The 20,871-nt window shown below is 36.9% G+C and overlaps 1 protein-coding gene and 1 long non-coding RNA gene across 5 annotated transcripts in view; one reads left to right on the forward strand and one right to left on the reverse strand.

Annotated features, from left to right (window-relative positions):
- The window catches only part of LOC127426156 (endoglin-like), a 77,954-nt gene that overhangs the window by 22,264 nt on the left and 34,819 nt on the right, over positions 1-20,871 (reverse strand). For all 3 annotated transcript variants that reach the window (XM_051672741.1, XM_051672760.1, XM_051672751.1), the window contains one exon: positions 7,490-7,612. In XM_051672741.1, the coding sequence (XP_051528701.1) occupies positions 7,490-7,612 (123 nt within the window). The remainder of the gene's footprint in view (positions 1-7,489; positions 7,613-20,871) is intronic.
- LOC127426482 (uncharacterized) overlaps positions 18,492-20,871 on the forward strand; it is a 43,152-nt gene continuing 40,772 nt past the window's right edge. For both annotated transcript variants that reach the window (XR_007894783.1, XR_007894782.1), the window contains exon 1: positions 18,492-18,873. This is a non-coding gene — a long non-coding RNA (uncharacterized LOC127426482). The remainder of the gene's footprint in view (positions 18,874-20,871) is intronic.

A 20,871-nucleotide genomic window follows, 5' to 3' on the forward strand; every position in this document is an offset into this window, starting at 1 on the left:
CATTTTCATCAAAAGACAACAAATGACTAAAATGTGTATGGAAATTAACATAAAATTAATCCAAACCTAACCTAACCACAAACCTAGCCCTATCCCTAACCCCAACCATTAACTACACCCGAAACTAGAGAAAACATAGTTTTAACTAAAATCTAAAATCTGATTAGTTGATAGAAATGTCTTTCCAGAAACACACATAAAACCTGTAAGTAAACCGTGTGTCACTTTGGATAGAGAAGTGTCTAAATCAGTGGGTTGCGACACAAAATGGGTCATATGTCTGTTATAGGGTCAAGGAAAGTAGGAAATACATAATGATAAAAGCCAATAAACTGCAACAAACAATATAATAGCACATAGTTGGGATAAGGAGAAGAAAACGCTTCTCACATCTTTTTGTGTTGCTGTCAAAGGCCATGCCTCCAACTCTGCTGTATTTTGGCACAAATCAATCTGTTATTTGCTAGAATGTAGCCAAATTAAACAGATGACAACATGGACAGGTTATGTGACATGCCCTCATCCTCAAAAACCAAGGTCAAAAAATGTATAACCAAGACTACATTAAATACAGATTCCCTTGCAGTGAGGATAAACATGTTTTCTGTAGATTAAAGTGTGTTTTATACAATTAATTATTTGCTGCAGAGAGCATAAAACCATCAAAAGATACATTTAGAAACCAAATTTGTCAATATTTCCTATTCAGCCTATCTTATGATAAAAATGTAGCATATTTTGGGGCCTATGCTGTTCATGGAGATAATAATACATTTCAACGCGAAGGACATTTTTGTTACTTTTGTCTAATAAAGAATTATGGCACTATGATATGTCTGCATTTTATAACAAATGTAAAACAAAACTAATTGAGAGCAACTTGCTTTGTTTTTTTAAATTACATATGCCTCTAACAATCTCTTGAATCTTTCATAACACTTTCATAACATCTTCTTGGCTCTGTTCAAGGCTAGTGATTATGGTGGAAGAGTCTGACACTTGCTTCTAGAAATCCTAGATGGCAGTGTTAGACCTTTACCCTGAAATTAATGAGACTGTGATGAAGTTCAAGTGTGCCACCTTATTCACAAAGCAGTGTGGAAACCACCCCCCTGTCTGTCTGTTTCTTCTACCCAGACAAGCGCTTGAAAAGAAATGTTTATTATAGTAAAATGATTATCTACTGTATTACACAACCCCATTGGAGCCACAGTCTTTCTTCTACTTCCTGGTGGGGATTGAAAATGAGAGATACAGTATATATTGGGCTAATATATTTATTCATACATACATATATATATATATATATATATATATATATATATATATATATATATATATATATATATATATATATACTGTATTCATATAAGCAGTGTAGATATCAGAACATGAACACAGAGTAAAAGCAAAACAATGTACATAGAATAGCCAATATGGCAAATAGAAGTGATCACATATAGTGTTCTCCAAAAGTCCATATCAAAAATCTGGGATTTAAACCAGTAAATAAAGTTTTAGGATTTTGAAAAATGTAAAACAAAGAAAGGTTAAGGCATAAAATGTATACAAAATAAATATTTCAAATTCTGTACTTTTTTTATACCACTAATCAAATAAACAATATAATGACACTGATCATGTTGACTTCGATTGTACAGACATCTGATTTCCTTGCTTTCATTGGAAGCACACAAGATACTTTTTGGATGATTCACTTTGGAGCAGTTTTACACTTTTGGACCCCACTGTATATGACGTTAAGACAACAATATCCCTGTGATATTTATAAAATATTATTTATGGCCAGAAATTGCTCTATTATAAGTAAAAAAAATAAAAATAAAAAATAAATAATAATAATAATAATAATAATAATATATATATATATATATATATATATATATATATATATATATATATATATATATTCTGGGAATGCCCTACATTTGAGATTTCCCCCACAGTTTCAAACAATCCTATCATTATGATGAAAAAGTAACCTTGAAAGTGTGCAGACTACATTTATTGCATGAGAATATTTCAAAACTGCAACATACAGAGAACCATGTATGAGATTCTATACCAAGAGGAGAACTAGACAACAGATCTCATAAGCAGTCAGTGGTCTTTGTGGAAGGAAGACCTCTGGCTGATTAGACTGTTTTTTGCGTAGGGGGATTAGATTATTGGAAATACAGAGACAGGAATCTTTGTAGAAAAAAAACAAAACAATAAAAAGCACAATGGAGATAAGGAGGGAGTCAGAGGAAATGTAGACTCATGGCCATTCGTCTTAGATGGGTGATGTGACACATCAAAACCTCAGGAAGCTGTTTGACCGACAACAACCAGATCACGTGAAATTTCCTTTTTGATTCACTCTGTAAGAGCAGCCAAAAGTGGCTCACCCCACCAATGCCTCTACTCTGAGTTCAGGCCATGAGCCTTTACATGCAAAATAGGTTGTGATAAACAGATGAAATGAAGGTGTAAACGTCCTGGTTACTTGTAACCTCCGTTCCCTAATGGAGGGAACGAGACATTGTGTCAATGTAGTGACACTAGGGGTCGCCTTGGGAGCCCCAAACACCTCTGATCTTTGAGAAAAGGCAAATGGGAATTGGCGAGTGGAATTTTCATGCCACTTCCCTGGACATACAGGTATAAAAGGAGCTGGCTTGCAACCACTCATTCAGGTTTTGTGCTGAGGAGCCGAGACCAGGTCCCGGCCATTTCAGCGGGTAGTTCAGCGTTGTGGCAGGATGGACACAACGTCTCGTTCCCTCCATCAGGGAACGGAGGTTACGAAAGTAACCAGGATGTTCCCTATCTGTCACTCACTCAGTGTTGTGTCGATGTAGTGACACTAGGGGTCCCTATAAAAAACGCCACAACTAGCTGAACTGTGTTATGTGAACTGGCGGTGCGAGATGGGCAAACCATTGTGTGCTTCGTAACCAGCACACCCGACCGTCACTTAACCTCCCCCAACGCTCTTACGAGCATCGTATGGTCCCCTGCACCTCGGGGACAAGTCGACTGCCCAAAAAATGGGGACCGGCTGCCCCAGCCGTGGCCTCTTCTCTTTCTTCTCCCCAAAAGGAAAAATCGTTCAGCTGGGAGCCATATAGCGTCCGCGTCGGGGGGGTGTCTCTCACATTTGTATTGGTAATCTGCTGTTCCACCACCTTCAAAGTGCCCTATTAGATGTGTATAGGAGTGAACATTGCCTTGATGCACAGTGTCAGCAACAAGACTCAGGTAGGCTGTAGACTAAAAAAAAAAAAAAAAAATGATTTAAGGTCAAATGTATGTCAAGAAAAGATACCACACAACATTTTACAACCAGCAGACTGAACCACTGACACGAGACAGCATAGATCCATTAATTAATGTCGTTTACATCAAATTCTCATCCTACCATCTGAATGTCACAGTAGCAATGGAGAATCATCAGACCAGACAACATTTTTCAACCTTCTAATGTCTGTTTTTGGTGAGTCTGTGCACAATGTAGACTCTGTTTCCTGTTCTTTAGTGACAGGAGTGGAACCCGATATGGTCTTCTTCTACTGTAGATAATCCACTTGAAGTTTTGATGTGTTGTGCATTCAGAGATACTCTTCTACATAGCACTGTTGTAGCATGATACTGTTTCAGTTTATGCCGCCTTCCTATCAGCTTGAAACAGTCTGGTCATTCTCCTTTGACCTTTCGCAATAACTAGCCATTTTCGCTCACAGAATTGCCGATCACTGGATTAAGTATTTTTTATGCACCTTACTTCAGAGATTGTCTTGCACAAAAATACCAGGAAATCAGCAGACTCAGCAAACAGCTAATCTCCTGACACAAACAATTATTCCATGGTCACGTTTCACATTCCATCCTCATTCTGATGTTTCTTTTAAAAAACAACTGAATTTATTGATCCCCATTGCATGCTATATTACATTGAGATGCTGTCACCTAATTAGATATTTGCAAAAGCAGGCAGATGTACTGTACTTAAAGCTGAAATCTGTATCATTCCTGTCAAAAAAACTTTCTCCTATCCCAGCTTAATATGCAAAGGCAACTATACATAAGCCACTCGTAGGTTGATTTCCCCGAAAACTGTAGAACTGTCTCTTTGGTTCTCTATAAAAATTGCTCTGTTTGTTTAGAGCGGGCCGTCCAGCCTGACAAAACAACACTGACTGCCATGAGTTTGGGACCGGACAATCTGTTTGTTGGACAGCAGATGAGGGGAGTGTTTAAAAAAGCTGTTTGAAAACAATGTCTATTTTTGCCATTCTGTTTGGTGACACTTATGGCGCAGATATTACACACTGCTGCTTTAATAAAGAAGCCAATGAGGGTTGAATTCTCACAGCACAGAGGAAGAGTTTTCTGAAAGAATGGGATATTTCATGAACAAAAAAAAAACTTTGACAGAGTGACTGTTGAGATTGTAAAGCATATTTTCTTCTGCTTTCATAGAAGCTTGTTCTGCCTTAAATACCATACATGTCATCGGTTTAGCAGCTTAGAAACTAGCAATGAAAGAGAGAACTGAGAAAGCAATGACTGTCACAATTTGAATAGCTGCAAAATAGGTTTTCTAGCGCTGCAGATATGAACACAGTGAATGGAAGATTACAGTCTTTTGTTAAACTCAATTGTTCAAGCAGTCGGAACAATCCATTAATGGAAACACTGATCTATTATTTACTCGAGAAGAAGAAATATTGTACAATACTGTAGATTCTCTTTTTGATGTCTTGACATGAACATCCATTTGTCATTGCACTGCATTTGATATTATATTGAAACCTGATGCCAGGGTTACTTGCCAAGCAAACACTTGCCTAGTGCCAAATGCAAGTAAAAATTGGTTCCTGGTGTGAAAAAAGGAGATTATAACCATTTTACCAAAAACTTCATTAGGAACTGCAACATAATGCATGAATTAAATCTCAAGAATCTCAAGTCTGACCCTCACTTATGTTTAATTTGACATAAGTGACATGAGTGATTCAAAAGACAAACAAGTGCTCTACTTACAGTAGATGATCTACAAAAAGATCAGTGACTGTCACAACTTACTTGTCTTATAATATTTCTAAAAGTTTATCTAAGATGCCAAAAGTTTTCCCTCCAGAACTCTGAGTGGTGCTACAGATATGGAGTACACCTTGCATATTAAGCCACCAAATCGAAAATATGACGAACAAAATCATAAAGCGCCCTTATGATTTAAAAAAAAAAAAAAAAAAATATTTTTTTGACAGCTGGTGTTTTACCTAAGAGACTGTGTGATATATAAATGTAAAATATAGTGATAAATGATGGCAGTACTTCAGTTTCGATGAATAATGCAAACTAAAATGCAATACTATGCGAAAGCGAACTGTTACAGTAGTAACTTCTTCAGGCAAACATGACTTTGGTTATAAAGGTCTATTTAACGGTTATAAGAGTCTATTTAATGGCACATAAAAATAAGCACTCTGGCTAACTTGTAAACTTTTTGTTCCATTAATTAAACATTTGAAAACACTGCAGAAACACACCTTACGCAATATGTAGAATCTAACAAGTTTTGCCCAAATGTAATGTTTCAATAGGAAATAATTCTATACAACTGTGCTCGTCATGTGAATTCACAGGGTCTTTGAATAGAGAGATCAGATCAGTCAGAGTCAGACCGGTCAGTGTGCTCATGATGACCCCTTTCCATCATTGAAAGTGCCTACAATGGGCACGCAAGCATTGGAACTGGACCTTGGAGCAGTGGAAGAAGGTCGCCTGGTCCGATGAGTCCCGTTTTCTTTTACATGTATATGTATGTGTGTGCCGTTTACCTGGGGAAGTGATGGCACCAGGATGCACTGTGGGAAGATGACAAGCCTGTGGAGGGAGTGTGATGCTCTGGGCAATGTTCTGCTGGGAAACCCTGGGTACGTCCATTCATGCGGATGTCAATTTGACACATGCCACCTACCTAAACATCTTTGAAGATCAGGTACACCCCTTTCATGGCAATGGTATTCCCTGATGGCAGTGGCCTTTTTCAGCAGGATAATGCGCCCTGCCACACTGCACAAATTGTTCTGGAATGGTTTGAAGAACACGATGAAGAGTTCCAGGTGTTGCCCTGACCTCCAAATTCCACAGATCTCAATCTGATTGAGCATCTTGGGATGTACTGGACCAACAAGTCAGATCCACAGCGGCTCCACCTTGCAACTTACAGGACTAGAAGGATCTGCTGCTAATGTCTTGGTGCCAGATACCACAGGACACCTTCAGGGGTCTTGCAGAGTCCATGCCTCGGCAGGTCATAATGTTTTGGCTCTCAGCGTATGTATTGCTGATAAATTTTGGTCAATTATTACTGGTGCTTATTTTCACCATTATTAAAAATGGCAAAAAGATCATTTTAAACCCTGCCTGATGAATTGTTTGAGATGGGGTTTGTCTTTGAAGGTTAATCACATGCTCTTGAGTGAACAGATAGTGATTTATTCACACTGCTGTTCTGAATAACTGTGAGGGAGTGTTGTTAGAAATGGTGTGTTTCTTTACCAAATCTGACCGTCTCTCTCAGATAAGAGTGCTCAGACAAGACAATTCCAGATGAACAGCAGATGCTGTTTCTCCACACTCAACACGCTGCACGTCTCCCTCCAGCCATCAAATTATCCCAACAGAACACACTACATATTTAATATTTTGGCTCTGAAATCAGTCGCATATGGGCTGGGTCTAGATTTTCCTCCTCGCAAGGAAGTAAACGTTCATTCCCTCTCTGTTTACACTTTTATCAAGTGTCCATTGTTCTTTCAGCAATCTAATAAATGTTAACAATATTCAATGGTGGAAAAAAAAACCATTGCAAACAAATTCTTGAACACTGCGCTGCTTGTATCATACTGGGCTTTTTGTTGTTTTTCAGTGCTCTGTCATATCCATATTTTACACTAGTTAATTCTGTTTGCAAATTCTCATAGGGATCACAGGCTAAACAAACAAGATTAATTGCATCTCAAACGGGGCTGAAATTGAGCATCTGTAGCCTTTTTTTTCTTTTTTTTTGTTATGCAGCTGGCAACAGCTCCCACGCGACAGACAGTTTGTTCCACTCTTAAATATAGACATGGTTGTAAGCGTCTTTCTATTGCCAGTTAGTGAAGGAAGGTAGATCTGGATACATCCTTTTGCAAAATATGACATTTTTTATTACTTTTTAATGAACACTGGCAAGATTTACAAAGGAATTTCCAAACTACATTATAACTAAACTGAATGTATGTATCGCAGCATGTATGTTTTGTGCTAATGTTTCCTACACTAGTAGTCAATTATTACAATATTTAATCATGATTAATCACATTGTTTTTCTAGGTTAATCGTGATTAATCGCAGATTTTAAAATTGCAGAAATGTAACTTTATACATACTACATACTTTATACTAAAAACAGTTTGGATCCAGTACTTACATAGAGGATTACTGCTGGATTATCAAAAACCATGACATGGAAGGTTTGTGTGCTGGTGGAGGTGATGATCAGAATGGAAGGGTTTGCTCCAGTTACGTTGAGGTTGACTATTGGATAAATTCCCTGTAAAAAAAAGAAGAAAAAAAAGAAAAAAGAGGAAGTTCAATATTTAATGTTTGTGAGACCGTATAAATACATCTATTATTCGCAGGGAAAATCAATATCAAGAGTGTTATAGAAAACAAATCACAGATGCTTGTTGGTGGTGTAGAGTGATATGAACAAACGCTACAACAATCACTTTTATTCACTTGCACACAAAACTTTTCGCCTTGTTCCTCACACAACGCTGATCTTAAAGGACCACAAATGCAGCGACTTTATCGCTTGATGTCGCTAGTCTCTGTACTGTGAAGTCGCCAGTGGGTGTTCCTACTGCTGTCGTTCTAACATTATTGGTGGACTGCATGTCTGGCCATGTCTTTTGAAAATATGATTACAGATGAGGCATTTTGCTAGTAAAACTACGATTTAATTTTAATTTGATAAGAAATCCATTTTCTTGTCCCTAAAAATGTACATTCTGCAGGGGAGAGTGTTTTTTATATGAACTGCAGCAGTGCTCAATGCATCATAACATCAATAAGATGAACGAACTATCAATGTACGAATCAAACTCACTCAGACTGCCGACGATTTCTTTTCCACGCACCATTTCTTATTATAACCATGTATGTGGTTAAAGATGAATCATATAGAACAGTGAAATCGCTCACAGAAACTTTAACTTCTCCTCTGTCTTGCCTGCACTCTACTCCATTATCTCAAAGGAGATGGATGACGTAAGCTCCACTGACAAAGTCTTCGCTCCTATTAGTTGTCGCTCCCAAAAGTCCCTCTTCATTTGCATAAAGTTAAACTTTTCTCAACTTTGTTGTGTTGTTTGCCATGCCCACATCTAGTTGCCAGAGGTCGCTGTCGGCGGAAGTCGCCAGCTCTCATTGACAATGATTGAGATGAGGTCACTTTGTCGCTGCATGTGTGTACGGGGCTAACACTTTTACTGTAGCGCATGACTCATTTTAACATTTTCATTACTTAACTAACTATATTTACAAGCTTGTTCGAGTGTGATCAAATTGTGCAGTAGCTCAACTGATAGAGCACTGCACTTGTGATGTGAAGTACCGTGGTGCGAGTCCTAAAGAGCAAGCGAATTGAAAAGTGAGCCGAAAGTGTCATGGAAGCACTACAAAATGACGTGGTTGCTTCAGCAATTGCCTTTTTCACCTCACATTTGCTTTTATGACATTGTTGGTTAGGTCTAAGGTTTATGGTAGTGAGGTAGGTTATATTGATTTAAAACTCGATAAAGCATTAACCTTGAAAACCTGGAGTGTTGGAGAGTATTTAACTTGCATTTTGCGCCACAGAGTGGAAATTTTACCTCAGAACCTAAACGGGCATGAGCCGTTCTTGTTTGTTTACATGTTATCATGAATATACTGTGTACAGGTTTGTGAATGAATTCTGTTATTGTCATTTTTTTATGCATTTTGGGTGACTTGTTTGAAACAGCAGAACATTAAAGACAGCATAATGAGGTCTGAACAATTTTGAGATTTGGGTTACACTTTACAAAAAGGTTCCATTAATCGTTAAATCGTTAATGCATTAGATATCATGAACTAACAATGATCAAAATATTTTTTACAGCATTTATTCATCTTTGTTGATACTGTATTAGTTAATACAAATACAATTGTTTATTGTTGGTTCATGTTATTTCATTTGATTTAAAAAATGTTTACTATATGTTGAAATTAACTTTTACCAAGATTAATAAATGCTGTAAATTATTGTTTAGTGTTAGTTCATTAAACTGAACCTCTCAGCTTTCTAATGACACCTAGATTGAGCTTCCAGTCCACTCAGAATTTAAGAAAATTAGACTGAATGTCTATGGACGAGCATACCTGTGAGGGCTAAAATGTGTTAGAGTGCCACCTACATTTCAGATCTGTATAATGGGATGGGATGTAATAGAGAAAATTTTCTCTTTTTTGTGCTTTCTGTCACCTAGTGGAATAAAATGAGATGTTTCAAAGTGAGGTTGAGTGAACAGAACCAGAATTACATGTTTACAAAGTTAGGGCAAAAATAAAAAATGCTTTTTTTTTTTAAATTCAAATAAATTCTGTTTATTATTAGACTATAAACACATACAATGTTTTTTGTTTTTTGTTTTTTTTTATGAATAATTGTTTTTTTTTTTATTTGGACCAATTTTTTGCAATTAGACCACAGTATGTGTGAATGGTGAGCTTTTAAATTTGAGTGTGAAAAATTGTGGGCAGCAGCCAAAAATGCACCAGAGTTTAACTAATGTTGTTAATTAATGTTAACAAATGGAACCTTGCTGTAAAGTGTTACCGCATTTATTAATCTTGGTTAATGTTAATTTTAACATATAGTAATATGTTTGTTTTTTTTAAATAAAAAGTTATATATGTTAACATTAGTTAATGCACTGTGAACTAACATGAACTAACAATGAACAATTGTATTTTTATTAACTAGAATTAACAAAGATTAATAAATGCTGTAAAAATCATTCTGTTCATTGTTAGTTCATGATAATTGATGCATTAACTAATATATTGTAAAGTTTTACTGAATTAACTGTTTAGTATTAAACTTAGTATTTAAGTATTTAAACTGTTTGAATGACACTTAAAATTGTACAAATGTGCAATTACTTTTTTATTGGAGTTTTGATTTCTGCTGCAGCAGACAATAAAACAGGTGAAAAATCCAGTAGACTTACATTGAAGGAGGGATTCAAGTCATATCTAGAGACCAGAATATTAGAGAGATTTGAGGGTGAAATCTTTTGACTTGCGTCAGTAAACAACCCCTCAGAACACCCTTGCAACTGCAAATCAACATGCTAAAATAACAACCAGAACACCTTAGCATTGTGGCAGTAAGTATTGAATGAGCAAGCACCACTCACATTTTCTGCAGAAAATGTAAAAACCTAGTTAGTCTATGAGAGTCAAGTGAATCAAGTGATTGTGAATGGGTGAAAAGACAAGACATCTTATATTCCAGAGTTTTATGTAACTTTCATCAGATCAGTCAATTTGCAGAAACAGATGTCCCCTGATTGTTGTGGCACTGATAGTAATTTGCATTATGTTTAGAGTTTGATCCATATAGCAGCATATAACCGCAGTGAAACAGACACACACACAAAGAAATTCCCACAGGCATTTTCCCTGCGATCAGGAAGTGCAGAAATCAAACAGCATAAACATTTGTGTTCGTCTGGCAGCACTGTTGTTGTTTTGCAGACATACAGACGCGCTGTAGCATGAAGTGGAAGCTAAGCTGCTCTTTTCACCCAGAGTCTTACCTCACACTTCCTGCTTTACCACGGTACCAACACACATGGATTACCATTTACAACTGAACTGAATCAGAGCTGTCAATTTTAACAAGTGCAACACAATATTAACATGCTGCTCAGCTTTCACAAACAACAACACAGAAGGATGGGATCACACAATATCTAAGATACAGTAGAAATAAAAAGAAGGCTATTATATAAACAATGAATTGTGTAATTCAAAGTAATAAGCCATAAACTGCAGCATGTTACACCCAATGAAGTAAAAACCAGCTACTCCACCATGTGGTTTATCCTGTGTAGGTCTGGCTGACATCCCTTAACAAAACCAACTAACTGATGGTGACCCACTCTCAAAATGTCCAGGACTGAGATTATTACAGCATTGGAAATTTGTGTGGTTGGAACTACAGCTCTTTACCTGTGGCTAGAAGCATAGTTTCTTGTTAGTTTGCTGTGTGGACATCATTTGACTTCGCTGAGGCTTCTATATCTTTTATTCCATATATATCTTTCATTCAGTCAAGACTTTGACCACGTTTGCATGCATCCTGGGTTTTGCAGAAAGCGGTGTTCTGAAACATGATGTAGACACGAGTGCAGCCGTTTAAGGGATTAAAGACGCTTTATCACACACAGTTTCTGTCGGAGAACGCAGCTTTCATGTGTTTATGTTAACGCATAAGTGGCGTTAATATGTTTTTGAAGAGTGTGCATGTGCGTATGTGCTCAAGTGCATCAGGGAAACACCGGAGTCTAACGTAGAGGGAAACCCATCTATTGAAGCGCAATGTATCTGTCATATTACAGAGGGCATGTCGCTTTCGTGTCTTCAGCAGCTTTCTCATATTAAACGGCTTTCTGGTGTATGTGTAGATGAGCTAATATAATTGAACATTTGTGGAAGTTATTACTTCACCCCCTGAGTAACGTCATTCACGCCAGCTCAATCAACGTGGTTCGAACGTTGGATGTGCGACATAGTTGCTACGGTTTCGGGAAACAGTCGTGACTAGCTAGTTAATTTCTACAACGATGCATCATACTATTGTGGTTACGCAGTGAGTTACGCCATTGTACGGGAAACTCACCCCTGAATATTTTCCATATTCTGTGATACAGATTCTTTCGAGTAGCACCTTTTCAAACCATTAGTCAAGCATCACTATTTCTATTGCTCATAGTTAGAGTTATTAAATTGTGTGTAACTCATCCCACACTGTTTGTGCTTCAGTCATGAATGATACCTCAATTCATGTGGTTTGTTGAGGAGAGTTATGTTATTACTTTTCTAAGCAATTAGACTTACGATTTTACCTGACGGACGATAAAACCAGAAAACATCCCAAAGATTTACATTGAAGGAGGGACCTGAGCCATATCTAGAGACCAGAATAACCCACCAGGATTTCGTGGCACTTCCCTTGATTATTGCGGTCCAAAATTACTGAATTTGCTGCAGCTTTTCTCAAAACTGCAATGACATTTGCAGCGTTTTTTGTATCGTAAAAGGAATTTACCTTTAAAACTTTTAGTGCATAATAATAATGAAAAATAATAAATAGACATTTAAGAGGTGAAATCTGTGATAAGGAAGACCCTTAATTATTTTTTATATTAAAACTTTCTGCCTTAGACAATGCAAGTAAACTTTCCTAAGGTTAAAATAGTAAACCTTCAATAAAACTGTAAACTAAAAACACAAATGAGGATTAAATAATAAGGCCTGTAGCAATTATTACATCTAATCGCAGTCTTAGATAACTGTGATTATTGAGCACTTCAAATTTGAATCACATTTTACTATCCAAATAAGGGAATAGAAATGCCATGAACGCTGCGTTTTCTGGTGCAACAGTGTGTTATGTGAGTGCTCCAAATAAACTCAGACCGCACACAGAGCAGTTCTGGAAGAGCGCGTAAACATTAAACACTAGCTGTGATGTACATGCACCATCTGCGATCCTGATCCAAAGTTTAGGCAAGGATTTTGATAGAGAACACAGTAGGATCCCCCTTGAGTATTTTGTCTCTAAAATACAGGACAATAGGCATCCCATACGGGACGTTGTTGTATTAGCCAAAATATGGGACGTCCAGGCTAATATGGAGTGGAGGTGGCGTAGTGGACTAAAGCACATAACTGGTAATCAGCCACCACCATTGTGTCCTTGAGCGAGGCACTTAACTCCAGGTTGCTCCAAGGGGATTGTCCCTGTAATAAGTGCACTGTAAGTCGCTTTGGATAAAAGCATCTGCCAAATGCATAAATGTAAATATGGGAAATTTGGCTACCCTATTTGGAGATGATAGCGATGTGGCTGTTCAGTTGGATGTCTCGACTGCGTCAGGCTTTTCAAGCTTTTTTTTTTATGCTGTCAAGCATGGAGAAAGCATTTGGATTGCCTCATATTCACGGTTTATGCCGAAAAATATCGGAAAATATACCATTTTTGCAAGCTACCTTAAGTAATGCAAAGAGTGGTTGAATTTGTATTTATGCTTGCGATAGCAAAATCCTGGAGGGACTAAATATGTTAGAGACTTGAGGGTCTTTTGACCTGTGCCAGTAAGCAACTGCCTAGAACAACCTAGCATCATGCACAGGCAAGCGCTACTCACATTTATTTCAGAAAAAAATAAATCATGATTATATTCATAATTAATCATAAAGTGGGCTATAGTGCATTTACTCAATTTTCTTAGTGATATTAAAGTCATGTGACTAGCCGTGTAAATTAACTAAATGTCATCTTGACCTTCAGCTGTCACAGTGTCTCTAGTTTGGTGAATCGCCGTGGTTACACATGCAGGATTGGATGTGAGGATGAGTTATGAGGGGGATAAGATTAGGGAGCATGATTTATTGAAAAGAGTAACAAATTTTGTCTATGCATGAAAGTGAGTCGGTGATGCTAACATCCACTCACTGTAACTAGCTATTAAATAACAAAAATATAATAGAGTTACTTTGACATGTCTAATTTTATTGGGTTTACTCCATTTTATAAACATAAAGTTAGTATAGTAATAAACCCAAACCCTAGACCATGACTTTAATAGGAAAATAACTTTTGTGTACCACAGAAAGAATTCATCAGGGTTTTGAATGAGACGAGGGTTTTTAACATTATTACTTAAATAAATTTGAAATGAGTCACCAAAATTGTTCACAGACAATTTGTTTCTCAAAATATAGTGTAGTACAGGAGGCTAGATCAAATTTGATGCCTGTTTTGTTTCAATTTGAAATTGTCTTTGATGATTGGTTGTTCTGTATGGGAATTAACCTGTACCTTTTCACAAGTCACACAATTTCACCATCTAATGCTAATTTCTGAAAGTGATCATGAGAATATATTGAAAAAGACCATGCAAATTGACTAGTGCTTTTTAGAGGTGAATAGCATGGTGATGCTGCACCATCAACTAGACCAGCTTTAAACCAGCACTAACTAGCATAAACCAACTTGAATCAGCATAAAAGCTCATGCTTTCAAAACATTTCTCTGTTTGTAAGAGCACACTGACCAGCCTGACACAGCAACATTGACTCAGTGGCATGAGTTTGGGGCATGACTATCTGTTTATCTAGCAATGGAATGTTCAGGAAACCTGTTTAAAAACAGTGATCATTTTGCAAATCCGTTGGGTGACACTAGTGGTGCATAAATGACACATTTCAGCTTTAAGATGGGTTGGTTGAAAGAATACTTATTTCCAGGTTGGATTTAAAAAGCACAATACTTCATGAAGTAAAGAAGGTAAATTCAAGCTACAAGCAAATCACACTCACAGCTCAAGTGAACGAGTGAACATAGAAAGATCTCAGAACATACTGACTGGTGCTGGCACTCGATTGATGTGTGAGAGAAACTTTACAAATACACAATTCAATTTAACACCTCGAATTCTCTGAGAACTCTTGAAAAAGTGTGTTGCCTCTCTATCATTCCCTCCTGCAGTGAATGTATCAGTAAGAGATCAATGTTTCTCTCACAGTACGTGAGAAGAGCGGCTATGAATGTTTTATGACTGAATAAACACAGTAACGGTGTGTTTGGTCAGAGCTCTGACTGTGGTTTTCTGTACTCTGTGAAACTGTGACTCAAAGCCTCGAGTTCAATCATATAAGAAAGACTGAAGAATGATTCTAGATTGCGGTACCACATGCCTTTACTCTGAATAAAAATCTGCTTTATTTTCATATTTTTGCAATTCATTAATCATAAGGTGTCTGATGTAAATATTTAAAGCTGCACTAAGTACATTTTTGCTTAATCTAAGATGGGCCCGCCGGTGGGCCTGCGAGAAAACAAATTATCAAAATATTACTAATTGCAGTCTTGACCAACACAAAATAGGTATCGTTTGAAGGCTTAGAAGCTCTACTTTCGAATGCATGCAGACATTATGACCAAAACTGAACAAGTGCTTTGAAATTTGCAGACAAATCAGAAGTGTTCCGTTTTGATAATTTAAGAAAATTTTTTGCACTGCACATATTATTGTGATCGGTAAAAACATCAAACTGATCAAATAGCCATGTGTCATATGTTGTTGGAAAGCTCTCAAAGAGTAGAATACAGCCAGTCTATTTGTTCTACTCAGACAAAAATATAGCGAGTAATAGCTAAGTTATTTATGTCTATGTCATTTATGTTTCATGTGAACATATGTTGCTTATAAGCCGCGTTCTCACTTATTACTATTACGAAAAATAAACAGTACATAAAATAGCACATACCATTACTTAGACTTTCAAACGAGCCCACACACAATGTAATCGGATGTATTAATCATTAATTGACACAAAGCACAATGTGCACACAGCATTTGTCTATCTGGCATCTTGCATTCTGGCTCAAAACATGTTAGTTTTCCTTGATCGGATGATGTCATCGGAAATGAAGCCGAACCAATCGGAATGGGTTCAGATCGGTGCAAAAATCATCTATATTTGGTCAGAGAGACATGTGATGAGTGACTGTTACAGATGGCCACCAGGAGATGGTGCCAAATACATGACACAGACTCAATGATGACTCAAATGACATAGAATGACACTCATTCTGTGTAATCTCATTACTAAAATCATGTCTGCATGCTATGCAAACCTTTAGTCATTGTTGTGTTTGCATGTGTAATTAGTTCTTATGTACAATTATTATGTTTTATTTGTTTGTTTTGTAATGTTATAACTTTTGATTGCTTTATTGCATCAACACAGAATTTTACACAGTTACAGTTGACATGATTGGGAATAAATTAAAAGCAGTTTTTCAGAGCCACTTTATTTACACCCAGAGATATATAATGTCAAATCAGAAAAATAATAAGGAAATTTAAAAAGGAAAGAATTTTTTTTCAGCAGTTTCTTAGGCTGAGAGTCTCAGAATTTATCATAATCTATATTATTAAAATGTTTGATTTTTTTCTTTCTTTACAATGATACCAAACACTTGACCCTCCTTTTTTTTTTTTTTTTAAGTCTTTTTTTTTAAGACTTTAATTTTGGGTATGAAATATTTAAAAACACCCTCAGAGCTTAAAGGGTTAAAAAAGGGGCCTGGGTAGCACAATGAGTAAATTTGCTGACTACTGGAGCCGCTTACTGACCAAGCCGCATGTATACGGGAGTAAAGGGTACGCCACTTATACAGTGCATGTAAACCGGAACACTACATTCTCGCAAAAAAACGCTTTCCGGTGTCCATGTTAACATAGTTAGTGTGTAGTTTTATGTGAAAAGATAATGTTGTCTTAATCAATTATTGTTTTTTGCTATTTATTTTTTTATTTACAATATTTTTCTCTCATAGTTGAGTATGTGCTAAATCAAGGTTACATGTGTAGATCTGTGTTCTCAGGAGTTCACAGAAACTGCACTGTCAGTCTTGAGAAAGTGCTTTCATCTGGACAAAATCAAAGGACCAAGCCAAACCCCAAACCTCACAGATCTTGAAATACATAATTTAGGGTAATCTGAAAACCACAAGAGACCAACATCAACTCAAGGGGGTACCGACCACCATGAAAGAGATTAAGAAACTGCCCTGAAGAAAAAATAAATCATTAACTTGTGCTTCATCTAAATGAACTCTTTTATTCAAGTCCAATTTTTATTTAAGACAGTGTTTCTCAACTGGTGGGTCGCGACCCAAAAGTGGGTCGCAGGTCTATTCGAAATGGGTCGTAGACAGCAGAGAAAGAACAATGATTCTGCGGCCGCCCAAGTGATAGAGATTATTTAATGATAATATGATATTTAATGAAGAGATTTAATGATAATCTCGCATTCAGCTAAAGGCTTCTCATTTGCACTGCGATATTTTCGCGGTGCAATAAGCTTTCGCGCGAGTGTAACGTTACCAGCTCGCGCTAATGATCTCCTCTGCTCTCTGACGCGGGCGCGCAACAGCCAGGCTTCCCTCGATACTGTGGAGCGTAGACCTCAAAACTGATGTGACCCATTTCAATTCTAGTGAGACTTTTCTAGTTTAAAGCGTCACAGAGAAAGTCGAACTCATCAAACAGGCAGCCCCGACATGCCAAACAGCACTGAGGAGGAAAGGAACAGCACTGTGTTATGCACTAAAAAATAAAATAAAATCATTAGACATCACCTTTAGAAAGTTTCACGATTTTACATGAGTTATATTTTGACAAAATGTTATAGTTTCATATAAAATAATCTAAAGGTAGAATCTATTAGACCTCATTTTATATCAACAGTGGCAGTTGTAGTTAAAGTTTCAAGATGTGTTTCAGATGTGATTTATTTTTTCATAACTACTATAATTTGTTATTATTATTACTACTATTTAAGACTAGCTACACTGACCTAACCATGGTAATGATGAGCCTTTCCTCCTGTGTAAAACATATGTTCTGTTTGAATTATGTTTGAAATTAGGAAACAAACGGGATAATAATGGGCTCATATAAGTAAATATGCTTTTCAATTTTAAAAGGGGGGAGAGAAAACTTCCTGTCACTTTTGTTGTTGACATCAACAACAAAAATAATGTCACTTGATGCATATCCTTGTACTTGAAAACCATAAACAAAACTACGCAACATAAAAGGAAATGCGACACAGGATACATTAAATGCAGGTTACGTTTTTACTATGGTGGGTCGCCACTTGATTTCCAATGTAAAGACTGGGTCCCGAAGCAAAACCAGTTGAGAACCACTGGTTTAAGACATATGAATCAACCTGAATACATTGTTACACCAATAAATAAATGAACAAAAATGTAAGGGTTAGATCGTGTAGAAAAAGTTCCTTAAGATAACAATTGCAGGTTATTACTTTCTTCAGTGTGGGGATGTGAAAACAACTGCACACACACTTGGAATATGAGTGAAAAAACACGACATCTTGGCGACATCATCATGACATTCTTGAGTGTGACTGATGAGACCAAAACTGAAGCTGAGGACCACAAAGTAACGTCATTTCTGATGCAAACCAAACAGCGAGCATATGACATGACTGAGAACTGAGAAGCATCTCTGCAGTGAAGCATGATAAACATGAAAACTTGACATTGTCCAGATGCAGACAGAGCTATTGCAGCAAAACCCTGGAGCCAAATACCTGTATGATGCTATCGATAAAAACAACCAATCTTTGAAAAAGAACAGATCATCTCTATGTAGTCATCTCTATTTACTCAATATTTGATTGAACTGCAAAAACTTTTTATTTGCATTTTTGCCAGATGATATGTTACACTATGTAACTTTTGGCCCTCTAGCGGTTAAAAAAGAAAACTGCATGTGTCTTGCGGAAGAAAACTGTTATGTTATGAAGTTGTGCTTCAGCTCTGCTCCTCTGCGCGGATGAATGCGGTTCAAGGCACCTGTGTACACATGGATACAGGATATCTTATCAGAGCGAATGGACAAATAAATAACGAAAGAAAGGAAAAGACGGATATCCGAAAACATGTCATCTGAGCAGGTAAGTGCCCTTTCTTATGCTGTTGTTTTGACTTACTGGAAACACTGATCTTGGAGATGTTGCCACCTCTGAAAAGCCAAGCCGATGTTGATTTGGGTTTTATTACGGACTCTGTCACTTTCCCTTTTTGCTTGTAGACTCTGTTCGGGGTTTCTTTGTTTATACAACCGGTGATTCCTCGGAGGTTTGCCGTTTTGAATGATCCATGGTCAATTTTTCTCGTTCATTGTGACAACAAACTTTCAGCTTCACGCTACTCCCACACACGTGCTACAGTAGCTGGATCTTATTTTCTCTGTGTACAGATATGGCGTGACACGCACGGGTGAATGACGTATGTATGCAATTTCCCGTCCCGACAGCTCTAAAATATCAATAATATTTACAGGTTTATTTGGGTAAAGACATGGTTTGGAAGATGGATTTTTGTTGCACTCTCTCATTAATAACATTTTGTTATTTTTTAACAACAAAAAAAAAAAAGTTACATAGTGTAGCTTTAAAAATACATATTTTTAAAACACACTTATTTTGAAAAGAAACATACTGTGCATATTTCACAGTATGCAGTAAGCTGCACTCTAGTATTCCCTTGGAACATATAGCCAGAATGATTTAAAAATGACTGATCACAAACGGTCTACAACCAATTAAATGCTGCTTTGGCAATTATTTTGACATGCTGTTCGTTTTTTATTTCCTTTTATTTAATGAAACTTTTGACCTTTGACATTGTAGAGTATGGCATAAATGCATTAATTGTGTTGTGATTTCTATTAATAAAAAAAATAACAAAAATGTTTAAAGGGAAGTGTACTTATTAGCCAAGTCGACAAAAGTTTCAGTAAAGAGCATGCTTGAGATGAAATAAGTGATGTTTGTAAGAAAGGGAAAAAAATCCATCAAGCTGCAATTGTGTGCATTTAGGATACATAAAATGTTAGCTATGAAATTAGCCTCAGCAAGACAAAGAAGTTGGCCATTTTATTTGATAAACATTAAATATGTTCCATCAGTGTCACTTCCAGCACAGAATTCCATAAAACACAATACAGAATTTATGATGTGCTGGAAATGACACTGCGGTGGGAATTTTCATGACATAAATCTCCTGTGATGCATGCACATACACTGTTGGACCTTGTTAGTAGCAGACAATGAAATAAACCAATGAGTGTGATTTTTTTATTTTACTTATAATTTGTTTTATGGATTTTACTTTCTAGAAATTCACAGGCCTGAAAGTGCCTGAAGTTGAAGAAACACTGTTATGTAAAAATGCAATGCAAATGTATAATACTGTAATGTACTCATGCTGTTTAGCCAGTAAGAACAGAGACAAAAAATATGAAGATATAAAAAAGTGTCTTTTGGCAAAAGTGTCTTTCCTGTGACAAGTGTAATTACTGTTAGAAGCCTCATGCTGATTTTACTGGGCTTTTAACACATCAAGAAAATCGCACCTGTTTAAAAGTGTAATTAACATGGATGTGTAGTTAAACTGAAGCATTCAGATCATAACGTGTCGGTCTGTCTGAAGTATCGCACATGAGTGCTCTGTTTAAAAGAGCCACCCGGTGCAGAGCATAGAAGAACATTGTGTTTCTTCATGGCTTTATTAAATCGATCAGCCACGGCCTGCCGTGCTCGCCGTGTGGTTTTCAGCAATGGTTCAGCCTCCCGCTGCACCACAGAGTTCCACCGCTGAGCTAATAAAGACTCGCCGCGGTCAACATGACTGTGTTTCATGTTCATCGCACACTCTACACTAAGCTCAAATCACACAGGTTTGTGGCAACTGCTGTCAACAAGTTGTTAGGAAGGTTTGGTGTGACAGCATGAGCTAATAAAGGAAAGGAACGTGTGTGCTTGTGTAGATTTGATTCTGTGAGTTTGTGTGTGTGTAGGTAAAGTAGAGATGCAAGTTTTAAACTAAGGGGTTCAGTGCAATTTAATATAAGAAATAACGTATTAAAAAAATAATCATGCCCCTGGACC

This window comes from Myxocyprinus asiaticus, chromosome 3 (assembly GCF_019703515.2).
Source record: "Myxocyprinus asiaticus isolate MX2 ecotype Aquarium Trade chromosome 3, UBuf_Myxa_2, whole genome shotgun sequence".
Lineage (NCBI taxonomy): Eukaryota > Metazoa > Chordata > Actinopteri > Cypriniformes > Catostomidae > Myxocyprinus > Myxocyprinus asiaticus.